We start from the raw sequence: 26,153 nt of genomic DNA on the forward strand, positions 1-26,153 counted from the left end.
AAGAAAAACTTGTTTGCAGCAGTCATCAGTTCAGGTGAGTCGCTCAGTCGTGTCCGACTCTTAAAGACCCCATGAACTTCCTGTCCATCACCAACTCCCAGAACTTGCTCAAATTCATGTCCATCCAGTCGGTGAAGCTATCCAACCATCTCATCCTCTGTCCTCCCCTTCTCCTCCTGCCCTCAACCCTTCCTAGCATCAGGGTCTTTTTCAATGAGTGGAGTCTTCGCGTCAATCAGGTGGCCAAAATATTGGAGCTTCAGCTTCAGCATCAGCCCTTCCAATGAATATTCAGCAGTCATCGATTATATTTAGGATCCCAAAGGTGTTCACAATGGATTGTATTTTTTTTGTAGTCAGTAAAAGCAAGCAGGTTAGCTCACACTCTACACTACAAATCACGAAGAATGTGTGGTCCTGTCTCTTGTATCAGTAAATTTTCACGAAGAGAAATCTGGATTAATGCTGAGAATTTAGAAGTTCCTGCCCATTGGAACAAGAACCAGGCTAAAATACAATTCTACTAGCTCTGGGTGGAAGTTCTTAAAATAGTTAAGGTTACTCTTTTTTTTCTTTTCTTTATTATTATTATTATTATTGAAATACATCCTTGAGAATAACTGCTGAAAAGTTGGATTTTACCTAATTTGCTGTAAGGATATTTAGCAATGGATTTCCACTGGCTCTTTAGTCTCAGACTTTTCCCCATATTTCAAAAATGATAAGCAAACATCCTCCAAAACAATTCCTGCTGGTAACTACAGTTCAGATGAACAGATAAGAACAAATCTTTATTTGTGACATGTTTATTTCAACAAAGATATGTATAACCATGCTCCTTGAAAGTAGAATTAAAATTTACTTCTTGTCTATTCCTCTTACCCTCATTCCTTTCAGTCACTACACAGTTTTTTGAGGCAGTAATTGCTTCTCATTTCGAAATCCCCACTACCTAGCATTGTACCTGGGTTTAGTAGGCAAATCTTTTACTGGTCCTAACATTCCTCTCTCAATCTAGCTCTTCTCCCCTTGCCAAATCCCAACCACACTGACCTTCCACCTGCAGACAATTCCTTCGCTCCTTCCTCTCCCAAGGTCCTTGAACAGGCCTTTTTAACTGCAGGAAGGCTTTCCCCTTCTCCATTACCCCTCATCTCACTGAGGCCCTCATATAGTTCTCAAAGTAAATGTCTCTTGATCTGGACTAGAGATGCAAACTTTCTCTAAACCCTGACTTAATAAGGTCCTCTGTTATCCTATTTCAGTACTTAATTAAGTACATGATGATGTATTCAATGTCTATCTTCCCTGGTAAACTATCAAATCTAGGAGGGCGGCTGCACTGGGTCTATTTCTTTCACTACTGTCTAGTCTAGTGATACTGCCTAGCCTAGTTCCTGACAAATGTCAGAGACTCAGTGCATATGTAGAGGCAAATTGACAGGGTTGTCAGATTTTTTAAAAACAACACTCAGTTAAATTTTAATTTTAAATTACATTTTTTAGTACAAAAGTATGTTCCAAATATTATAGAATATAAATCTAGCAATATTAACATTGAAGAAGTACAGAGAGAATTTATCCAACTAAGAATTTCCCAAGATAGTTCATGTTTAAAATGCTGTGGGAATTCCCTGGTGGGCCAGTAGTTAAAGAGTCCATGCTTTCACTGCCAAGGGCCCAGGTTTAATCCCTGGTTCAGGAACTAAGATTCCACAAACAGCCCAGTGCAGCCAAAATATAAAAACAAAAACTAAACTAAAATGCTGTTTCAACAAGCATCTGTGGAGTCCTAATACCTGTGTATTAGAAGCTGGTAATATACACTTGACGACACAGCCCTAGCCCTTGATGGGTTCACCTGATTCAGAGTTCTGAAAATATGACTGGTCACTGAAACTGTAGGCACTCAAAAATATTTTGTTAATTTACTCATGTCCAAAGCATGACTGTTGAATACACAGCTACAGTTTCTCATGCAAGCTCTTTATTCAAATGAACAATAAATACTGTACTAGTGTAGCTAGGAATTGTTAAACCATATAAAACTTGAAAACAGACTAAACTTTACCAAATTTTAGTCACAAAATACAATGAGAAGTTACTATTTTTCATCTGAAAATGCAGATGAAATGACATTGTTGAAAATTTGTACTCTAAAAGTAAAGATCCCTGGTGGTCCAGTGATTAAGAATTTGCCTCTCAAGGCAGGAGACATGGGTTTGATCCCCAGTGGGTGAGGGAACTAAGATCTCACATGCCACAGGGCAACTCAGCCTGAGCACTGCAACAAAGATCACCATGCTGCAGCTAAGACCCGATACAGTCAAAAATAAAAATAAACAGTTTTTTTTTAAAAAGACATCAATTTTTATAAAACAAAAAGTCAAAATATAGGACAGACATGTCATTAAATACAAAAAGTAATTCAAGGTATACACACACCAAGAAGAGGACCATGGATGGATTTTAAATGAGTAAGCTTTGAGGGAGACTTCAAAGGCTCTTAAAACCAAAATCTAAACTAACAAATTGGACTTGGGGTGAGGGGAAATTATTATAACTTTAGTTAAATATTTCTTCTTGTGTAGAGCCTAAAGAGAAGCTTTCTGACTTGCTTTGGGGGACTTACAGGGAAACTACAGTCATTACCTGACTGGCCACTTGGGCTTCCCAGAGTTACCCTGACTCCCTGCCCTGGGAGATCATGAAACAAACAAATCATGTAGCCCTGGAATTTCTGAGTTCAAAGTTTTCCTGTAGAGTGAAGCAATCCTTATTCTACAAAGGCACAGTCCTCACCATTTGTTGGACCAATACCAGCAGCTTATAGTATGTTTTGTATTTAAAAATTTAGAGAGTCAAAATGGCTGAAAGGCTTAAAGATCTAACATCATAAAACACCTAGAATAGAACATAGGCGAAACATTCTCTGACATAAATTGTACCAATGTTTTCTTAGGTCGGTCTCCCAAGGCAATAGAAATAAAAACAAAAAATTTTTAAAAGGGGACCTAATCAAACTTGCAAACTTTTGTACAACAAAGGAAACCATAAAATAAAAAAACAACCTATAGACTGGGAGGAAAGCATTTGAGAATGAGGAGACTGAGAAGGGCTTAATTTCCAAAATATATAAATGGCTCATACAACTCAATAACGAAAAGACAACCCAAGCAAAAATGGGCAGAAGACTAAAAAGACATTTCTCCAAAGAAGACACACAGATGGCCGACAGGCAGGCACAGAAAGATATGTTCAACATGGCTAATTATTAGAGAAACATGCAAGTCAAAACTACAATGAGTGGCTTCCCTGATGGGTCAGCAGTTAAGAATCCACCTTGCAGTGCAAAGGGACACTAGTTCAATCCTTGGTCCAGGAGGATCCCACATGCTGTGGAGCAACTGAGCCCATGCACCACAGCTACTGAGCCTGCCCTCTAGAGCCCAAGAGCCACAATGACTGAAACCCACAGGCAGACTGCACAAAGCCTGTGCTCTGTAGCAAGAAAGCCACTACAATGAGAAGTCCTCACACTAAAACAAGAGTAGTCCCCACTCACCACAACTAAAGAAAGCCCACATGCAACAACAAAGACCCACCACAGTCAACAAGATAAATAAATACATAAATCTTTAAAAAAAAAACCCAACTACAATGAGGTACCACCTCACACTGGTCAGAATGGGCATCATTAAAAAGGCAACAAATAACAAATCCTGTCGAGACTTAAAGAAAAGGGAATCCTCCTGCTCTGTTGGTGGGAAAGTAAATTGGTGCAGCCACTATAGAAAACAGTAAGGAGGATCCTCAAAAAACTAGAGTTGCCATATGATCCAGCAATCCCACTCCTGGACATGTATCTGGACATAGCAGCACTATTCAGAGTAGCCAAAATATGGAAACAACCTAAATGTCGATTGACAGATGAATGGATAACAAGATAACAAGACGTATGGGGTGTGTGCGTGTGTGTGATGGAATGATGCCATTTTATTTTCTTGGGCTCCAAAATCACTGTGGATGGTGACAGCTATGAAATTTAAAGACGCTCGCTCCTTGGAAGAAAAGCTATGACAAACTTTTCTTGTTCAGTAGCTCAGTCATGTCTGACTTTTGGTGACCCCATCAAGTACAGCATGCCAGGCTTCCCAGTCCTTCAGTACCTTCCTGAGCTTGCTCAAACTCATGTCCATTGATGATGCCAACTGGTGATGCCATCCAACCATCTCATCCCTCTGTCATCCCCTTCTCCTGCCTTCAATCTTTCCCAGCATCAGGGTCTTTTCCAATGAGCTGGCTCTTCGCAACAGGTAGCAAAACTATTGGAGCTTCAGCTTCATCATCAGTCCTTCCAATGAATATTCAGGGTTGATTTCCTTTAGGATTGACTGGTTTGATCTCGTTGTAGTCCAAGGGACTCTCAAGAGTCTTCTCCAACACCACAGCTCAAAAGCATCAATTCTTTGGCACTCAGCCTTCTTTATGGTCCAGCTCTCACATCCATACATGACTACTGGAAAAACTATAGCTTTGACTATATGGACCTTTGTTGGCAAAGTAATGTCTCTGCTTTGTAATATGCTGTCTAAGTTGTCACAGCTTTTCTTCCAGGGAGCAAGTGTCTTTAATTTCATGGTTGCAGTCACCATCTGCAGTGATTTTGGAGCCCAAGAAAATAAAGTCTGTCACTGTTTCCATTGTTTCCCCATCTATTTTCCATGAAGCGATGGGACCAGATGCCATGATCTTATTTTTTTAATGTTGAGTTTTAAGCCAACTTTTTCATTATCCTCTTTCACCTTCATCAAGAGGCTCTTTAGTTCTTCTTTGCTTTCTGCCATAAGGGTGGTATCATCTGCATATCTGAGGTTATTGATATTTCTTTTGGCAGTCTTGATTCCAGCTTGGGATTCATCCGGCCCAGCTTTTCACATGATGTACTCTGCATAGAAGTTAAATAAGTAGTGTGACAATATATAGCCTTGATAGATTCCTTTTCTGATTTGGAACCAGTCTGTCATGTTCGGTTCTAATTGTTACTTCTTGACCTACATACAGATTTCTCCCTGGAGAAGGAAATGGCAACCCACTCCAGTATTCTTGTCTGAAAAATCCCATGGACAGAGGAGCCTGGCAGGCTATAGTCCATGGGGTCACAAAGAGTTGGACACAACTGAGCAACTAAACCACCACCACCACAGATTTCTCAGAAAGCAGGTAAGTTGGTCTGGTATTCCCATCTCTTTCAGAATTTTCCACAGTTTGTTGTGATCCACACAGTCAAAGGTTTTAGCATGGTCAATGAAGCAGATGTTTTTCTGGAATTCTCTTGCTTTTTCTATGATCCATCAGATGTTGGCAAGTTGATCTCTGGTTCTTCTGCCTTTTCTGAATCCAGCTTATACATCTGGAAGTTCTTGGTTCACACACTATTGAAGCCTAGCTTGGAGGATTTTGATCACGACCTTGCTGGCATGTGAAATGAGTGCAATTGTATGGTAGTTTGAACATTCTTTGGCATCGCCCTTCTTTGGGAATGGAACAAAAACTGATCTTTTCCAGTCCTGTGGCTGTTGCTGAGTTTTCGAATCTGAGTTACAAACCTAGACAGTGTATAAAAAGCAAAGACATCAGTTTGCCAACAAAGGTCCGTATAGTCAAAGCTATGGTTTTTCCAGTAGTCATGTGTGGATGTGACAGCTGGACCATAAAGAAGGCTGAGTCCCGAAGAACTGATGCTTTCGAACTGTGGTGTTGGAGAAGACTCTTGAGAGTCCCTTGGACAGCAAGGAGATCAAACTAGTCAGTCCTAAAGGAAATCAACCCTGAATATTCATTGTAAGGACTGATGCTGAAGCTGAAGCTCCAATACCCTGGCCACCTGATACGAAGAGCCAACTCATTGGAATAAACTCTGATGCTGAGAAAGACTGAAGACAGGAGGAGAAGGGGACAACAGAGGATGAGACGGTTGGACAACATCACAGTTTCAATGGACATGAGTTTGACCAAGTTCTGGAAGACTGTGAAGGGCAGGAAAATCTGGCATGCTGCAGTCCCTGGGGTCACAAAAAGTCAGACACGACTGAGTGAGTGAACAACAACAAACAACAATGTCATTTGCAGCTACATGGATGGACCTAGAGATTATCATACTAAGCAAAATGAGTCAGAAAGAGAAAGACAAATACCATATGATATCATTTATATGTGGAATCTAAAATACAACACAGGGACTCCCCTGGTGGTACAGAGATTATGACTCTTCGCTTCCTCTGCAGAGGACACAAGTTGGATCCCTGTTTGGGGAACTTAGATCCCACATGCTGCAAGGTGTGGCAAAAGAAAAAAATTATGACACAAATGAACTAATCTGTGAAACAGAAACAGGCTCACAGATGTAGAAAACAGACTTGTGGTTGCCAATGAGAGGATGGGTGAGGGTGGTTTGACTGGGAGTTTGGAATTAGCAGATGCAAACTATTATATATGGAATGGAACAAAGATCCCTTGAAAGTCCCTCAGTATGGCCAAAAAAGAGGGGGGAAAAATGCAGTGCTTAGGATTACAGAAAGAGCTGTCCCTTCTCCTGTCATTTACTACTAGTGTAAATGTGCTCCAACTCCTTCTGAGTCTCAATTTCAGCCTTTAGGAGTTGCATATAATAATACTCATCCTGGTCACCTCATCAGGTTATTTATTTGTTTAATTGGTATTTATTGACAGGTTTAAAAGACTTCTGTGGAAAATTGAAAAGTGCTGTAGAAATGGAAGGTATTATAAAAAATAACAAGCTTCATTCATTATTCATTCATTAGGGGTTTTTCTAGTCTGCTTCAACAGGAAACAGATAATTAAGAAAGGATTTGGGACTTCCCTGGTGTTCCAATGTTTAAGGACCCACCTTACAATGCAGGGGGCGAGGGTTTGACCCTGGTCTGGGAACTAAAATCCCACATGGCATAGAGAAACTAAGCCCATTGTGGTGCAACTAGAGAGTCTGACCGCTTCCACAAAAGATCCTGCATGATGCAATGAAGACCCCAAGTGCTGCAACTAAGACCCGAGGCAGCCAAATATGTAGATAAATAAAATATTTTAGGAAGTTTCTATAAAGCAACTACATACCAATAAAATTAATTTAAAATAAAATGGAAGCAACTTAACATCCTTTCACAGAGGAATGGACTAAGATGTGGTTCATATACAATGAAATATTACTCAGACATAAAAAGGAATGAAACAATGCCATTTGCAGAATCATGGCTGGACCTAGAGATTGTCATACAGAGTGAAATAAGTCAGAAAGAGAAAAACAAATATTGTATAACATTGTTTATATGTGGACTCAAGAAACATGGTACAGATGAACTTATTGGCAAAACAGAAATAGAGCCACAGATGTAGAGAACAGACTTACGACTCCCAAGGGGGAAAGGGTGGGGGAAAGATTGGGATCGATATTCTGATAGACAAGAGTGCCTGAAGAACTATGGACAGAGGTTTGTAATATTGTACAGGAGGCGGTGATCAAAACCATTTCCAAGAAGAAGAAATGCAAAAAAAGGCAAAATGGTTGTCTGATGAAGCCTTACAAACATATGGGAAAAGAAGAGAAGCGAAAGGCAAGGAGAAAAAGAAAGATATACCCATCTGAATGCAGAGTTCCAAAGAATAGCAAGGAGAGCGAAGAAAGCCTTCCTAAGTGATCAATTCAAAGAAATAGAGGAAAACAATAGAATGGGAAAGACAGAGATCTTTTCAAGAAAATTAGAGATACAAAGGGAACATTTCATGCAAAGATGGGCACAATAAAAGAGAAATGGTATGGACCTAACAGAAGCAGAAGATATCAAGAAGAAGTTGCAAGAATATACAGAAGAACAACACAAAAAAGATCTCATGACCCAGATAACCATGAAGGTGTGGTCACTCACCTAGAGCCAGACATCCTGGAGTGTGAAGTCAAGTGGGCCTAGGAAACATCACTATGAACAAAGCTAGTGGAGGTGATGGAATTTCAGCTAAGCTATTTCAAATCCTGAAAGATGATGCTGTGAATGTGCTGCAGTCAATATGCCAACAAGTTTGGAAAATTCAGCAGTGGCCACATGACTGGAAAATGTCAGTTTTCATTCCAAACTCAAAGGCAATACCAAAGAATGTTCAAACTACCACAGAACTGCACTCATTTCACACACTAGCAAGTTAGTGTTCAAGTTAGGCTTCAACAATATGTGAACCGAGAAGTTCCAGATGTTCCGGTTGGATTCAGAAAAGGCAGAGGAACCAGAGATCAACTTGCCAACATCTGATGGATCACAGGAAAAAGCAAGAGAATTCCAGAAAAACATATGCTTCATTGACTATGCTAAAGCCTTTGACTGTGTGGATCAAAACAAACTGTGGAAAATTCTGAAAGAGATGGGACTACCAGACCAACTTACCTACCTCCTGAGAAACCAGTATGCAGGTCAAGAAGCAACAGTTAGAACCAAACATGGAACAACAGACTGGTTCCAAATTGGGAAAGGAGTATGTCAAGGCTGTATATTGTAACCCTGCTTATTTAACTTCTATGCAGAGTACATCATGTGAAATGTTGGGCTGGATGAATCCCAAGATGGAATCAAGATTGCCAGGAGAAATATCAGTAACCTCAGATATGCAGATGACACCACCCTTATGGCAGAAAGCAAAGAGGAAGTAAAGAGCCTCTTGATGAAGGTGAAAGGAGAATGAAAAAGCTTGCTTAAAACTCAACATTCAAAAAAATAAGATCGTTGCATCTGGTCCCATCACTTCATGGCAAATAGATGGGGAAACAATGGAAATGTGACAGACTTTATTTTCTTGGGCTCCAAAATCACAGCAGATGGTGACTGCAGCCATGAAATTAAAAGACACTTGCTCCTTGGAAGAAAAGCTATGACCAACCTAGACAGCATACTAAAAAGCAGAGACATCAGTTTGCCAACAAAGGTCAGTATAGTCAAAGCTATGGTTTTTCCAGTAGTCATGTATGGATGTGAAAGCTGGATCATAGAGAAGGCTGAGTGCCAAAGAACTGATGCTTTTGAGCTGTGGTGTTGGAGAAGACTCTTGAGAGTCCCTTGGACTACAAGGAGATCAAACCAGTCAATTCTAAAGGAAATCAACCCTGAATATTCATTGGAAGGACAGATGATGAAGCTGAAGCTTCGATACTTTGGCCACCTGATGTGAAGAGTGGACTAATTGGAAAAGACCCTGATGCTGGGAAAGATTGAAGGTAGCAGGAGAAGGGGACGACAGAGAATGAAATGGTTTGATGGCATCACTGACTTGATGGACATGAGTTTGAGCAAGCTCCGTGAGATGATGGACAGGGAAGCCTGGCATGCTGCAGTCCACAGGGTCGCAAAGAGTCAGACACAACTGAGTGACTGAACAACAATATATACACTGTGGTGGTAGTGGTTTAGTTGCTAAGTCATGTCCGACTCTTTGTGACCTTGTGAACTGTAGCCTACCAGGCTACTCTGTCTGTGGAATTCTCCAAGCAAAATACTGGAATGGGTTGCCATTTTCTTCTCCAAAAGATACACTCCTATGTATAAAATAGATAACTAATGAGAACCTACCACGTAGCACTGCTGCTGCTGCTGCTGCTGCTGCTGCTGCTGCTAAGTCACTTCAGTCGTGTCCGACTCTGCGACCCCAGAGACGAGACGGCAGGCCACCAGGCTTCCCTGTCCCTGGGATTCTCCAGGCAAGAACACTGGAGTGGGTTGCCATTTCCTCCTCCAATGCATGACAGTGAAAAGTGAAAGTGAAGTCGCTCAGTCGTGTCCGACTCCTAGCAATCCCATGGACTGCAGCCTACCAGGCTCCTCCAACCATGGGATTTGCCAGGCAAGTGTACTGGAGTGGGGTGCCAGTGCCTTCTCCGACCATATAGCACAGGGAACCCTATTGAGTAATCAGTGGTGGCTGGTAGCCCTAGTGGGAAGGAAATCTAAAAAAGTAGATACATGTAAACATGGACTTCCCTGTAGCTCAAACGGTAAAGAATCTGCCTGCAGTGCAGGAGACCAGGGTTGGATCCCTGGGTCAGGAAGATCCTCTGAAGAAGGGAATGGCAATCCACTCCAGTATTCTTGCCTGGAGAATTCCCATGGACAGGGGAGCCTGGCGGGCTACAGTCACAGGGTTGCAAAGAGTTGGACACGACTGAGCGACTAACACACACACACACACATATATAAATGTATAACTGATTCACTTTGCTGTACAGCAGAAACTAACCTAACATTGAAAAAATAAAGTTTCTACTGCTGGAATGATAAGCGGTGGGACAGGTTGGAAGGTTGGAGGGAGGTTCAAGATGGAGGAGACTATGTATACCTATGGCTGACTCATGTTGATGTATGGCAGAAACCAACACAATACTGTAAGGCAATTATCCTCCGAATAAAAATAATTAAAAACAAAGGATTTACTTGACCAAAAAAATAATAAAATTCAGCTCCGTCACTCAAAGTTTCTACTGCTGATATGATGGTGGATTAATTTGGATGATGAATTTTATTCTTCAAGGTTTTATTTGACACATCACAATTACTTCTGTCATCTCCACTTTTCCATTTTGTTGTGGGTGCATCCTAGGTCAAATACTTGATCTCATTAAAAAAAAAAGATCAGAGTAATTTTGCTGAACTCATGCCAATGTTTAGTAAAGCTGACCAGTCACTTTGTCTAATTGACTCATTAAATTTCCTGCCATCTGCCATCAATGTTAGACACTGGTGGAGACCTTCACATCCAGGCCCTTTTGCAGCAATGAGTAAGTCACCACACCTGCGTTCAAGTACTAAATTGTATACTTTTTTTTTCTTTCTTTTTTCTTGACAGTATTAATTTTACTTCTACAGATGATTAAAAAGTTGTTAGGTCTTCCTTTTTCTTTGGCCTTGATGCATGGCTTGTCGGATCCTAGTTCCTCCACCACTGATAGAACCGGGGGTCCTGGCAGTGAGAGCATCTGAGTCTGGTTTCCTTATATATATATATATTTGTGTGTGTGTGTGTCTGGTCTGCTTTGTCACTCTCAGAACACCTTATTTTTGACTGGACTCAGACTTGGAAGTAGAAGCTCTCAGGGAGGACAGCCTCCGTCTATTGGCGATCTGCTCCTGCCGTTTTTCTTTGGCCTTCATTCTCTTGGCCAAAAGTTTAGCATATTCTGCAGCCTCTTCTTTATTTTTCTTAGTACGCTGTTTCTTCAGAGCAATACACCGGCGTTTGTGTTGCAGAACTCGGGGAGTCACGAGACGCTGAATCTTGGGTGCTTTAGTCCTAGGTTTCTTACCGTCTTTGTTTAGGGGCTTTCGCACAACATATTAGCGGACATCTTCTTTAGAGATTGAAAAGTTTGCGGATTCTGCTAGCTCTTTTAGGACCCAGGCGACGAGGCACTGTAGTATCAGTGAGTCCAGGAATATCCTTCTCCCCTTTTTTCACGATGACCAAATTGAGAACACTCAGATTGGCATCCACAATGCAACCCCGCACAGATTTGCGCTTTCTCTCTCCAGTCCTCCTTGGTCTGTATCAGGAATGCCCCTTACTCAGAAGCAGGCGAACTCGGCCATGGGTCAAGACACCCTGCTTCATGGGGAAACCCTGCTTGTCGTTCCCGCCACTGATTCGGACCAGCGTCAGCAGCAACTGCTGTGGCCATACGCTTCTCGTAGAAGGTACGAAGTTTTCGTTCATCGTCCACTTCAATGAGCTTCTGGCAGCCAGTGGCCGGGAAAGAGATGTTCAGCTTCATTCTGAAGCAGCCGACAGCCTCCGAGGCGCCACGAAAAAGAGACGGGTTTCCTTATCTTTAAAACAGGGATGAGGCAAATCGTGTTTTGCAGGGTACTATGGGAGTCAGTAATAATTTAGCACATAGCTGTATAGGCTACACAAGTTGCAAGAATTGTTAATACTTACGGACTTGGGTTGAAATAGCACCACATTCGCCCTTTATCCAGTTGACAATATTAACATGCAGATACTTAAAGAAGTTGTATAGAGTATGCAAAAATTGGGGCTTCCCTGGTGGTGCAGACGTTAAAGATACACCTGCAATGCATGAGACCCCGGTTCGATTCCTGGGTGGGGAACATCTCCTGGAGAACGGAATGGCAATCCGCTCCGGTATTCTCGCCTGGAGAATCCCAAGGACAGAGGCCGGATATAGTCCAAGAGGTCGCAACGAACCGGACAAGACTGAGCGACTAAACATCACAGACACACACACACAGACACACACACACACGCACACGAAAATTAGTTTGCGCCGAAGCGGATTATGTATTTGTTCAATGAGTTATCAATAAAGTTTCAAATTAAAAAATTCTCCCTGGTTCGTTTTAATAAAGTTTTGCTCAAATTGCGAGCCCCATTCTTATCGCGAGAATCTGGCGGACTACTCCTCTGGCTGGAGACCTGCTCTCGCGTTGTTTGAGCTAGCAGCGGCCAGAGGTGAAAGGGAAGCACGAAATACCGCGAGATTACTGAAGATTCTCGCGGTATTTCTTGGGATTACCCCCTCCCCCCGCCTTCCTCCTAGTGCCGTTTCGGTTTAACCTAGTGTGTGACTGTGAGTCTGTGTGAGGGGCCGAGTGTGTGAGGTACTTAGGTGAGGCGGAAGCTAGAAAAGGGGCTCCCTCAGGAGCGAGGGACAAAGGGGGCGTGAGGCACCTAAGCCGCGGGACCCCAGCGACAGGAAGCCGCCCCGAGCCGGGCTACCGGGTAGGGGAAGGGCCCGCGTAGTCCTCACAGGGCCCCAGAGCCAGAGTCGGCCACACAGCACCGAGCCGTCGGCTTCCTACTTCTTCGACCTCCCCGGCGTCTGGGCCTGAGGATTGGCTCGGCGTGGGGAGGAGGAGAAACAGATTCGAGCAGCTACTCGTTGTCTCGCAACTCCACTGCTGAGGAACTCTCATTTCTTCCCCGGCTCCTTCACCCCCACCTCATGTAGGAGGGTGCTGAGGAGACGGGAGGGAGGAGGAGCCTGGACTACCGTCCCTTCCCTCCCCACCCCCTTGTAGGGGCGCTTTGGTAGGCGTGGGGCTGGGGGGGAGGGTGGGGGTTACTTTTTGGAGTGCTGGGGAACTTTTTCCCCTTTTTGAGGCCAGGGGAAAGGGAATGCCCAATCCAGAGAGACATGGGGGCAAGAAGGACGGGAGTGGGGGAGCTTCTGGAACTTTGCAGCCGTCATCGGGAGGTGGCAGCTCCAACAGCAGAGAGCGTCACCGCTTGGGGTCGAAGCACAAGCGGCATAAGTCCAAGCACTCCAAAGACATGGGATTGGTGACACCCGAAGCAGCACCTTTGGGCACAGTTATCAAACCTTTGGTGGAATATGATGACATTAGCTCTGATTCCGATACCTTTTCTGACGACCTGGCTTTCAAACTGGACCGGAGGGAAAATGATGAACGTCGCGGGACTGATCGCAGTGACCGCCTCCATAAACACCGTCACCACCAGCACCGACGTACTCGCGACTTATTAAAAACTAAGCAGACAGAGAAAGAAAAAAACCTGGAAGCCTCCAGCAAGTCGGGCTCGACGAAGGACCGGATATCAGGAAGTTCAAAGCGTTCAAATGAGGAGAATGATGACCACGGGAAGGCTCAGATCTCGAAAAGCACCAACAAGGAATCCAGGTCATCCAAACTCCATAAGGAGAAGACCCGGAAAGAACGTGAGTTGAAATCGGGACACAAAGACCGAAGTAAAAGTCATCGGAAAAGGGAAACACCCAAAAGTTACAAAACCGTGGACAGCCCTAAACGGAGATCCCGGAGTCCCCACCGGAAGTGGTCCGACAGTCCCAAGCAAGATGATAGCCCCTCCGGAGCTTCTTACGGCCAAGATTATGACCTTAGTCCCCCGAGATCTCACACCTCTAGCAATTATGACTCCTACAAGAAGAGTCCGGGAAGTACCTCTAGAAGGCAGTCGATCAGCCCACCTTACAAGGAGCCTTCCGCCTACCAGTCCAGCACTCGGTCACCCAGTCCCTACAGTAGACGACAGAGGTCTGTGAGTCCCTATAGCCGGCGACGTTCTTCCAGCTATGAAAGGAGTGGCTCTTACAGTGGGAGATCACCCAGTCCCTACGGTCGAAGGCGGTCCAGCAGCCCTTTTCTGAGCAAGCGCTCTCTGAGCCGGAGCCCACTTCCCAGGTGAGCTATTTGTCTAACAGTCCGTTCTTTCCTACTGTGGCTTATGAGGAACTGGGGATTAGACCTGTTAACATTTTGTGGAAGCCCCCAGTGTTTGGCATTGTCTAGAACACTTTGCTGTTGGCTAGTCATAATGTAGGTGAGACTGGTCTCCCCTTAACCCAGAATTGAAGAGAAGAGTTCACATGTCTGAAGCTGCTAAATAAAGGTAGGTACTTCCAGTGCTGGGACCTTCAGCTGTAAGCTCCTATGTGAGAAAAATCATAGGCTTCTGCTTACCGAATGCATGGAGCCGATACTGGCTCCCAGAGTTTATCCAGTTATTTCGGTTGCTTTGTCTTAACTTTTCAAAATTCACTTTGGAATTAGTGCTTTAGGCTTTATTGGACCTGATTGGAGATTTCATTTGTGTTATTTGAGGCTGTTTTCCTAGGTCATCTACCATTTGCATTGTCCATCCACTGTGTCTCCAAACCTGTAAGTTTATTTCTTTATAGACAGTTTTTTTGATAACTTACAAAAGACTCCCATCTTTGATGTTTCTAGTGGGAATTAAGCTGAGCTCTTCCCTTTTATGTTATAACCTGGCAGAAATTGGTTCCAAGGATACTTTGATTTTCTTTACAAGCATCACCATTGACTATCTTGTGACCACAGCAGTTTTCAGAATCTTTCTTTTAAAAAATGCTAATAGTATCTTCACTGTGATATTTTTGGTGATAAAGCCATGTTAGTTTAAAATTTAATAGTTGGAGTGAATTGTCTACAGAAAACTGTTCTTGTTCCTAAGTGATGAGGTGTATGTACCTCCCTATTTGTAGTCTTATCATTTTCCACAAAAGGAGAACTTGAGTTTAGGAGTCACATCTGAGTGGAATCCTAATCTTGTTTTGTAACCTTTGACATATAATTTAGTTTTTCTGTGTGTGAAATGAGAGTAATAACTACCTAGTTCTAGAGTTGTGAGGTTTAATTAGTAAATATGAGTGCATAGTCAGGTACAGTGCCTGCTCAGTAAATTTTATCAGTGAGTGAGAAAAATGTTGAAAACTAGTAGAGAAATTAGAAAAAAATCCATGCCATGTCTTTTATATGTAAATGTGAGTAATTTTTGCTGACTTAAAGTTATAATTATTCATAAACTAGTTTGAATTCATCAAGTTAAAAGAGTTCCTAGCTGTCAGAGTATGAAGTTCCTTAGGCTTTCCCCCTGCATTTTATTATTGTAGTCAGGACTCAAATATGTACCACCCAGATTCTACAATTAATACTTGATATACATTTTATCATTTCTATCCATCTCTTCATCAAGCCATCTTCATTTGTTTTGATTCACCTCAAAGTAAGTTGCGTACATCAGTATAGTTCACTATAAACACTTTAGCATGTACACCGTTAGCTAGAGTTCACTTTTTTTTTCTGGAGGAATGAGAAGTCAATTTATATACAGTGAGGTAGATGTCTTAAGTGTACTATTTGTAAAATTGCTTAGCTTTTTTTAAGGATGCCTAAGAAATAGTCTCAGAATATTTTAGAATCACATTGAGGCTAAAACAAGTTTCAGTAAAAACAAGCTGCTTTTGCAATAATTCCTTTTGGGTTCATATCTCAAGTTCTCTCTTCCTATACTCACTTAGTTGAGAAAAGTTTTCAATTAGTAATAATCGTGCCTCGGATAAACCTCATTGGCTACGATACTGCCACTGCACAAAGCTTATACTCACTTAGTTGAAATTAGTGCAGTAATGGTAAAAATCAATCAAGAAAGAATTGAAAACACAACATGATCCTATAGGACACAAATATAAACACTAAATAATAATCCTGGAGTCACACGCACGTTTTTAGTTGGCTAGTAAAGAGCATTACATGTTTGTAGGTGTGCGATATGTGCATATGTACATATTTTTCCTCATTCAGTTTCTTAGGGTAGGGAACATACAGATTTATAGTCTTCTGGGTTATTATTATTTATTTATTTATTTATTTTGCCTTGAGAGAGACAGTCAGAATTAAACAAGCGATATCATTTTTAAAGACTGAAAATGCTTTGAGAGAAACTTTGAAGATCTTTGCATCCACCAAATTAGTAGTGATTAATAGTAGCAATTTCATTTCAAATGGGTGGAACCTAACTTAATTCAGGGAAAAAATACATTTGTTATTGAAGACAGTTTTGTTCACTCTTTGAAGACAATTTACCTATTTGTTGTCCCCTTTTTACCCCCTTTTTCCCTTAAAGAGTGGATCTGGACCTCAACTTTAACATTTATGTAACTTAGAGCCATCCAAATGTCCTATTACAGTAAGATTCTGTTCAGAAGTTAAAGGATTTGTAGCAGAGTTCTTTAGGAAGATTTAGTCATGCTGAAAGATTAAAGAAACAGTGGGTTGTAGGGCATGTTTCTGACATTACTTAGTGTTTTCCTAAGATAATGTTAGTTTCAACCCAGTCTGTAATTTAGAGAAAGCCTCTTGTTTTAGCCACTTTATTTACAGATGTATTAGTTTTCTTAAGAGTAACTGGGTATTTAGTAAATCCATTTAACTAGTTTCATTGTTTTGTATCCTCATGTTCATATAAATGTTGTTGTTTGATTTCAGTGATTATTTTATATATTAATTAACTGTTGGAAGAAATTTCCAAAAGGCATTATGGGTATAAGAAAATCATGATTAACATCATGTGAGTTGTTTCCCCTACCATGTATATGCTGTTTGTTTTGAAACATTTTGAATCACATCAGTCTTACCAATGATCAACCATAGAAGGGAGATATTGAAGATCTGAAATGGGAACAATTTGTTTTAGACTATTGGGCAAATTATGTTTTGTCCAGTCATACTTGATACATTGTGTGCCTGCTAAGTTCCTTCAGTTGTGTCCGACTCTTTGTGACCCCATGGATTTTAGCCTCCCAGGCTCCTCTGTCCATGGGGATTCTCCTGGCAAGAATACTGGAGTGGGTTGCCACGCCCTCCTCCAGGGGATCTTCCTGACACAAAGGTTGAACCTGCGTCTCTTATGTCTCCTGCATTGGCAGGCAAGTTCTTTACCACTAGCACTACCTGAGAAGGCCGATAGTACATTTGACTTCATTAAAAAGCAAAAAGAATTAAGAGGGGCTTGGACTTTAATTTAGAATAATCTGCCTTTTAGATTCCCAGATTTTACTTTCCAATCCTTTCTTAATAATGGAGAAAACAAGTTGAGCATGCAATAATACCTTGCTTTATGAATTTCTAAAATGTTTATTGGAAATCATTTTATATTTGAAAGTACTAGAAGTCATCATAGTTTTAAGAATGTCTAATAAATTATTTTGTCAAGACAGTTTCTCCAGTTTATGTAGTTTGTAAATCCTAAGGCTTGTATCTTGGGAGTTTGTTTAGTATAGGCACAACTTAATTATAAACTGAGGATTCAGAAACAAAATCTTTTCCTGGGATTTCTCAATTAGATAGCTCTCTAGTTTAAAATTTTAGGTTTTAGTGAAGTGTGCTAGTTACTACGTTTAGCATAAAGTGTGACTTTTAAAAATCATGTTTTCACTTTATCAGATATTTAAACCAAAATTCTAAAAGTAATCATGAATATGGATATGGGAAAAAATATCCATCCATCTTCTTTCACTTGAATAAGTAGTGGATAATTTTTAGATTATATGAGTGAAATATGTTACCATGAAGGATTATTTCCTTCCAATCCATTTTTTAGAGTAAAGAACATTTCTAAATTTATAGAAAAATTCTGAAGCTAGTACAGAGAATTCTTTCATATCCTCAAACTCAGTTTCCCCTAATATTAATATCTTATATTTGTTATAATTAATAAACCAATATTGATACATTATTATTATTATTATTTGATGGTACCATCCGGTCCCATCACTTCATGGCAAATAGAAGGGGAAAAAAATGGAAGCAGTGACAGATTTTATTTTCTTGGGCTTCAAAATCACTTCGGAAACGGTGACTGCAGCCGTGAAATTAAAAGACACTTGCTCCTTGGAAGGAAAGCCATGACAAACTTAGACAACATATTAAAAAGCAAAGACATCACTTTGCCGACAAAGGTCTGTATAGTCGAAGGTATGGTTTTCCCATTAGTCATGTATGGATGTGAGAGCTGGACCATAAAGAAGGCTGAGTGCCAAAGAATTGATGCTTTCGAGTTGTGGTGCTGGAGAAGACTCTTGAGAGTGGGTGCCATGGACTGCAAGGCGATTAAACCAGTCAATCCAGAAGAAATCAACCCTGAATATTCATAGGAAGGACTGATGCTAAAGCTGAAACTCTAATACTTCGGCCACCTAATGCGAAGAGCCAGCTCACTGGAAAAGGCTCTGATGCTGGGGAAGATTGAGGGCAGGAGGAGAAGAGGGTGGCAGAGGATGAGATGATTAGATAGCATCACCGACTCGATGAACATGAATTTGAGCACACTCCGGGAGATAGTGAAGGACAAGGAAGCCTGGTGTGCTGCAGTCCATGGGGTCACAAAGAGTCAGACAGGACTGAGTGACTGAACAACAACAACAATCTATTTTTAAGATTGCTAAGTACTCAAACTGGGTTTTTTTAGTTACAATTCTTCATAGTTTAATCTTTTTTCTTCCATATTGCTGTAGTCTATTGATTTAATTTTTTTTGTCTTTTTCCAGTAGAAAATCAATGAAGTCTAGAAGTAGAAGTCCTGCATATTCAAGACACTCATCTTCTCATAGTAAAAAGAAGAGATCCGGGTCACGCAGTCGACATTCCAGTATCTCACCTGTCAGGCTTCCATTGAACTCCAGCTTGGGAGCTGAACTCAGTAGGAAAAAGAAGGAAAGAGCAGCAGCTGCTGCAGCAGCAAAAATGGATGGGAAGGAATCCAAGGGTTCACCTATATTTTTGCCTAGAAAAGAGAACAGTTCAGTGGAGGCTAAGGATTCAGGCTTGGAGCCTAAAAAGTTACCCAGAGGTGTAAAATTGGAAAAATCTGCCCCAGATACTGAACTGGTGAATGTAACACATCTTAACACAGAGGTCAAAAATTCTTTAGATACAGGGAAAGTGAAGTTGGATGAGAACTCTGAGAAGCAGCCTGTTCTTAAAGATACGAAAGTACAGGGAACAAGAGACTCTAAACCTGTAGCACTGAAAGAGGAGATTGTTACTCCAAAAGAGACAGAGACATCTGAAAAGGAGACCCTTCCACCTCTTCCCACAGTTACTTCTCCACCTCCTTTACCAACTACTACCCCTCCACCACAGACACCCCCCTTGCCACCTTTGCCTCCACTGCCAGCTATTCCACAGCAGCCACCTCTGCCTCCTCCCCAGCCAACATTTAGTCAGGTTCTTTCTTCAAGTACTTCAACTTTGCCCCCCTCTGTTCATCCAAGGACATCTACTCTGTCCTCTCAGGCAAATTCTCAGCCCCCTGTACAGGTTTCTGTGAAGACTCAAGTATCTGTAACAGCTGCTATTCCACACCTAAAAACTTCAACGTTGCCTCCTCTGCCCCTCCCACCCTTATTACTGGGAGATGATGACATGGATAGGTAAGTCCTGTAGTTAATTGGGAAATTTTAACCCTCTTGATCTAAGTGTAATGTAGTTTTTGTTCTCAAGGCTTTGTCAAAATTCTTCTGATGCATGTCTGCTTATAATGCTTTCATGAATAGGAAATACCTGTGATGTTTGGTTTTCAGTGGAAAAAGTCCTTAATGTATGACATGATTAGGAAAAGAGAATTATAGTTTGAGGTCTAGTAATCCTTTTTCTCACAAGACTATTTATCAATAATTTTGATTTAAAAGTTTTAAAAATCATGTTTTTCTCCTTAAATTATTATGTTGAAAATTTCAGTATTACATAGCTGCAGAAAAATTAACACCTGTATGCCCTTCAGCTAGATTGACCAGTTGTTAATTTTTTGCCATATTTTTTTAAACTATAGATATTATGACATTTTTGAATAGTTTAGCATGTCTCTCCTAACAAGAACACTTTCCTGCATAATCAGAATACCTTTATCACCCTAAAAAACATTCATTTATTGAATAATATCAGTAGCATATCAATAATAATATTAATATCCTAAGTGGTCCCAAAAATGTCTTTTATATCGAGTTTTTTCCATCTTGATGCTTTAAAAAAATTATACTTAAGAAGCAAAAGAACAATATGTAGAGTCTTTGCTAATCAGAATATAAATTCACAGTGTGGTGATAAGAAGAGCTTTCATTTTAATGAATCCTCTGACTATTGAGACCTGAAATGATTTGAAGCATGAATCTGATTTCATGGAAGGCATTAGGGAAATATATTTGTTTAATTTCTTGGCAGACCTAGCTAGGCAAGTACAACCAAACAAACTTGATTTAGCAGTGACATATACCATGGCAGTCTTCGGGTTATTGTTTTTCTATGGAGATTCTGCCCTCTTGTTATAGAGAATATGAGTTTCACTTAATACAACAAGTTTTCATCGTAAGCACAGAAATAAATATTATCAGTCAGTGCATCCCAGACCAATTCCCAAGCTTCCATTACTTTCCAGGTGATAGCAGTAGTTTAAATAGTGATACATTTCAGCCCTTTAGGTCTATATTTTTTCAGACTATTCTCTGTGCTTTTTTAGAAGGTGCAAGTGCAGTAAATGATGGGAAAAGAGACTATTTAAGGGAATGGCTCCATTACTATATATAGTGGTAAATATGATTTTAAAGAAAAATTCCACATGCTCTTTCTAATATTAATAGGTATTAATGAATTCTGCCACATCCTGAGAACTACAAAGGAGAAGAAAAGAACCTGAAATTTATGTAGAAAAATTTGTTTGAGGTACACAATATACTTATCATAGATACAAAATATATATTTTTGTAGTTTTGTTGGAAAAGAAGTCGTCCCGAGGGAACCTAGGCCACTATCTTTCCACGGGAACCTTGTTTAAATATTAGTTTACATAGTGGCTAGAATCATATCAGTGTGGCTAGGAATCTTCCTTTTGAAATGTTTACTTGGCTAACCAAGTAGCCATTGAACCTATCTACCATGAGTCACGGTAGAGTGCAGATTTGCAGAGGTAGAACAATTTTGATAGAAGGCACATAGAGATTTCTGTCTTTCAGATTGTAAATGAAGGGTAAAGTAAGATCATTCAGTGATTATTTGAGTATGTGTAGCTGTCTTTAAGAACACTCGTGAGAGAGAAGTGAGAAAAATTATTTTTGTTACATATTCTGATTCCAAAAGTATAACTGTTTCATTTAATAGTCCTTATTAAAGGTAGAAAAATGGAAGTGAAGATTTCTTCCAATATCAATTTTATTTTTTCACTATGTACTAACTTAAAATTCAAGATGGCTTTTCTGTTTTTGTCTTCATTTACTTTATTTGGTGCACCCTTTCCATGTACAGCTGCACCTTTCACATGAAAAACATTTGTTTATTAATTTAAAAAAAGGTTTTTTTGGCCGTGTGGCATTTGGGACCCTAGTTACTCAACCAGGGATCAAACTTGTGCCCGCTGCATAGGAAGCGCTGAATCTTAACCATTGAACTGCCAGGGAAGTCCCGAAAAAATAATTTTATGTAAGAAGACTTTTTAGGAAGAAATCTGAATCTCATAGGAGACTGCAGGAGCTTAAATGTTGAGAATGTGACTTATACATCTTTTTATTGCCTGCTGCTGCTGCTGCTGCTAAGTCACCTCAGTTGTGTCCAACTCTGTGCGACCTCAGAGACGGCAGCCCACCAGGCTCCCCCGTCCCTGGGATTCTCCAGGCAAGAACACTGGAGTGGGTTGCTATTTCCTTCTCCAATGCGTGAAAGTGAACAGTGAAAGAGAAGTCACTCAGTCGTGTCCGACTCTTAGCGACCCCATGGACTGCAGTCTACCAGGCTCCTCTGTCCATGGGATTTTTCCAGGCAAGAGTACTAGAGTGGGGTGCCATTGCCTTCTCCTTTTATTGCCTATAGTACTTTAAACGTAAAACATAGAATGTAGTCATTAAATATTGATTATTTGAATAAGTAAAACTGCTGAAGGAACCAGGGTCAGGGCTTGTGTGAAATGAAATTGGGCATGTAGTTAAGAAATTATTTGTCACATGGATGATATAAAGCTTGCATTAGAGGATTGTCCTTTTGGGAAAAGAATTAATCTCTCTTTCAAATGTGTGTGTGTGCGTGTGTATGTATGTGTGTGTATAGTATGTATATTGAGCAGAAGTATAATAGAAGAGTGAATTTTAATTAATGATATTTGCAAAAACCTTTCTGATTCACAGTCTACAATTCTTGATTTCTAGAAGCAAAGGCTTCCAAACATCCACTTTGATATAATGCATTCTTCACAGACATAGCGGTTCATGGGGATATGCTTCTTTTAAGGAGATCATCCAGATGCATGCAGCTAAATTGCTTCAGCTGTGTCCGACTCTGTGCGACCTTATTGACTGTAACTCCCCCCTCCTCCAGGCTCTGTCCATGGGATTCTTCAGGCAAGAATACTGGAGTGGGTTGCCATGCCCTCCTCCAGGGGATCTTGCTGACCCAGTGATCAAACCTGCATCTCTTATGTCTCCTGCATTGGCAGGCAGGTTCTTTACCACTGAGCCACCTGGGAAGTCCAATCATCTCTACACTCTTCTTTAAATTTTCAGTTAACCATAGAGAGTTTTTAAAATGTTGTTTTCTTTTCTATTTTTTGGATAGCCTGGTTCATCTGAAGTTTTATCAGACTTGAATAAAGAATAAATAAAAGAATAAAGAGTAATACCCACTCCAGTATTCTTGCCTGGAGAATCCCATGGACAGAGCCACGGACAGAGCCTGGAGGAGGGGGAGTTACAGTCCATAGGGTCGCACAGAGTTGGACACAACTGAAGCAATTTAGCCGCATGCATATGGATGATCTCCTTAAAAGAAGCATATCCCCATGAACAGCTATGTCTAAGTCTACAGGATTCTTAAAGGCTATATTTTTACAATACTGAACTCTTGTATAAAAGACCTATTAAACGTTCAGGTTTGAATTTAGGATTTTGCTAATAGAATGCTTGTTTTCTATTTCTGTTCTATTAGACTGCTAATAGAATGTTTTTAATGTGTTCATTCAAATTTTAATAAAAGTTTATAAAAATAAATCACTTTTTAAACAACCTTCTTTAAGAGGAATGAGATAAATGGCCATATTTAAAGTGCATGTTTAGTCACCCAGTCTCCTCTATCCATGGGATTTCCCAAGCAAGAATACTAGTGTTGCCATTTCTTCCTCCAGGGGATCTTCCCAACCCAGGGATCGAACCCATGACTCCTATGTCTGCTGCATTGCTGGCAGATTCTTTATTCACTGAGCCGTCAGGGATGGGGATATTTAAAGTAGTTTATTTTAAATTTTGAAAATTATAAAAATTAATTTTGGGGAATTCCCTGACTTTTCAGTGGTTAGGACTCCAAGCTTCCACTGCCGTGGGCCCAAGTTCCATCCCTGGTCAGGGAATTGAGAACCTACAAGCTGTGTGACATGGCCCAAAATAAAGTTAATTTTCTTTTTGTGTAGTTCATATGTAAATTCTTTTTTTTTTTTTATTAACAATAAAGACTTGTCAGAGGTGTTTACATTGTACCTACAGAATAAATTCAGCATCATAAATTCCAAGAGACTATCCATATTCTAAAATTTGAGCACTCTGGGATTTGACTTTTTTTAAAAAATTATACCCAGGCATTAATGCAACCTTGTCTCCATGAGTGAACCCATCTGCTGGTATAAATGGAGAAGCAGGAAATACTGATATTGATAGGGTGAATCTGTTCTTTCTGGTACTGAATCTTCAAGTAATGACTTGCTGCTGCTGCTGCTAAGTCGCTTCAGTCGTGTCCGACTCTGTGTGACCCCAGAGATGGCAGCCCACCAGGCTCTGCCGTCCCTGGGATTCTCCAGGCAAGAACACTGGAGTGGGTTGCCATTTCCTTCTCCAATGCATGAAAGTGAAAAGTGAAAGGGAAGTCGCTCAGTCGTGTCTGACTCTTAGCAACCCCATGGACTGCAGCCTATTAGGCTCCTCTGTCCATGGGATTTTCAAAGCAAGAGTACTGGAGCGGGGTGCCATTGCCTTCTCCAACAATATTTTTTCCACTATGTTAGACCCTTTCTGCATGTACCATATGTTCTCAGAACTATATAGAGCTTTATTTTAGTGAGTACCCTACACTAAAGGCTAAAGACCATAATATTGCTAAGCATTGGAATTTTATCATTTTTATTTTATGCATCATTATTGCAAGGTTTTTGGTACATGTGGAATTTGTTGAAACAAAATTTAACCTCTGTTTAACTTGTGTGCTCTAAACTGGTAGTACATATCCCATCAAACACTCATTCTTTCTTGAAATAACAGACTGAAATACAATTTTTCAGAAGCAATGTACATTTTCACAATAGCAAATAATATTTGAACTCATAAAGTAAATTTTGGAGAAAATAAGATGTAAATGTAAAATATAGAATGAACTTACATGAAATGATGGTGAAAGAATTCAGTTAATTTAATTCTAGTGACACAGAACCAAGCTAGACTTTATTTTTGAATCATGAATTGAAGTTTATAAAAAGTATTTTGACAGAGTAATTGAAAAACTAGGAATTTTCTTTTCTAAATGTCTTAAAAGTTGGGGAAATTTTAAAAATCTATATGACATCCTGACCCAAGAGTTTTCTGGTAACTCTTTTGTTTAAGACTTCGTTTCAGGGTAGAAAAATCTTACTGCAAGTTGGTGTTTGTTCATCACTATCAGTAATTTAACAGAAAATTTCAGATGATGGTTTTGTTCTACCTTGACTACCCCAGTTCTGGTTAATATGGTACAAACAAGATTCTGTTATTTTATATGATTTTTGAGATTAAAATGATGGAAAATAAAAGGAAGTAGTAGCTTTTGAGATTGTATTTCACACACTGAAGGTAGCAGTATGGTTTAAAAAGATACGTTGCAAGGGATAGCTGTATTATCCCTTAGATGTGTTTATGATTCTATGGAAGTATTTAAGAAAATTTTCTCTTAATAACCACTTGCTGAAAAAATAGATGTTCCTACTGTGGTTAGGATTCTCAGATCCTTTTTAATCTTCTGATACTGTGATGGAATACAAAAGACTATCATGGTTTTATTTCTAGACATGAATTAGTATGCTGCCTATTTTTTCTGAGGACATGCATGGCACAAAATCCTTCTTTTACTCATAAGTAGAGGTGGTTAAAAAATTCGATCTGAAAATTGAATTTTATAATCTATTCCAGAAAAGCCATCCCTTTTGTTCCCCCACTGACTATTGTAATTTGTTGGAGAGGCTTTCTGCTGCCAGTACTTTGTTGTTGTTGTTTAGTCATTGTCATGTCTGATTGTTGTGACCCCATGAACTGTAGCCCATTAGGCTCCTTTTTCCAGGAAATTTCCCAGGCAAGAATACTGGCATGGGTTGCCATTTCCTTCTCCAGGGGATCTTCCCAACCCAGGGATTGAACCTGTGTCTTCAGCATTGGCAGGAAGGTTCTTTAACCATTACCATTTGAGCCACCAGTGCTTTAATGATTCTGAAATAGTCTCTTGGACTCGTTCTCCTTAGATTCTTAGTTTGAGGGTTATTTATCCATTTTGGGTGGTTGAATATGATTGCCTTTTCTTCCCAACCAGTAGAATAAATCAGTGAATTTTTCATTTATTTTGATTTCCAGCTTAGCTGTATTTCTTACAAAACACTCTAAAATACTCTTTGCTTTTTCCAAGTTTCTCTCCACATCTTTAGTAACATAGTAGTATTACACTGTTGGGCTTTCCATCATTATTGAAATCTTTAGAGCAGGTTTGGTGACTACGCAGGTTGCCATGGTGCTTTGCAAATTTAAGATTATAACTTCC

At 40.3% G+C, this 26,153-nt stretch overlaps 1 protein-coding gene, 1 non-coding gene and 1 pseudogene across 3 annotated transcripts in view; 1 reads left to right on the forward strand and 2 right to left on the reverse strand.

The window, feature by feature from the left end:
* Positions 1–11,105: 11,105 nt before the first annotated feature.
* On the reverse strand, positions 11,106–11,821 carry LOC128065158 (40S ribosomal protein S6-like; annotated as a pseudogene).
* Positions 11,822–13,188: 1,367 nt separating this feature from the next.
* CDK12 (cyclin dependent kinase 12) overlaps positions 13,189–26,153 on the forward strand; it is a 40,129-nt gene continuing 27,164 nt past the window's right edge. For both annotated transcript variants that reach the window (XM_052657254.1, XM_052657255.1), the window contains exons 1-2: positions 13,189–14,234; positions 18,899–19,783. In XM_052657254.1, the coding sequence (XP_052513214.1) occupies positions 13,189–14,234; positions 18,899–19,783 (1,931 nt within the window). The remainder of the gene's footprint in view (positions 14,235–18,898; positions 19,784–26,153) is intronic.
* Positions 15,803–15,949, reverse strand: LOC128065793 (U4 spliceosomal RNA). Its single transcript, XR_008201164.1, has one exon. It is a non-coding gene; the product is annotated as a U4 spliceosomal RNA (small nuclear RNA).

The sequence above is a fragment of the Budorcas taxicolor genome, chromosome 19, assembly GCF_023091745.1.
Source record: "Budorcas taxicolor isolate Tak-1 chromosome 19, Takin1.1, whole genome shotgun sequence".
NCBI classification, from domain to species: Eukaryota; Metazoa; Chordata; class Mammalia; order Artiodactyla; family Bovidae; genus Budorcas; species Budorcas taxicolor.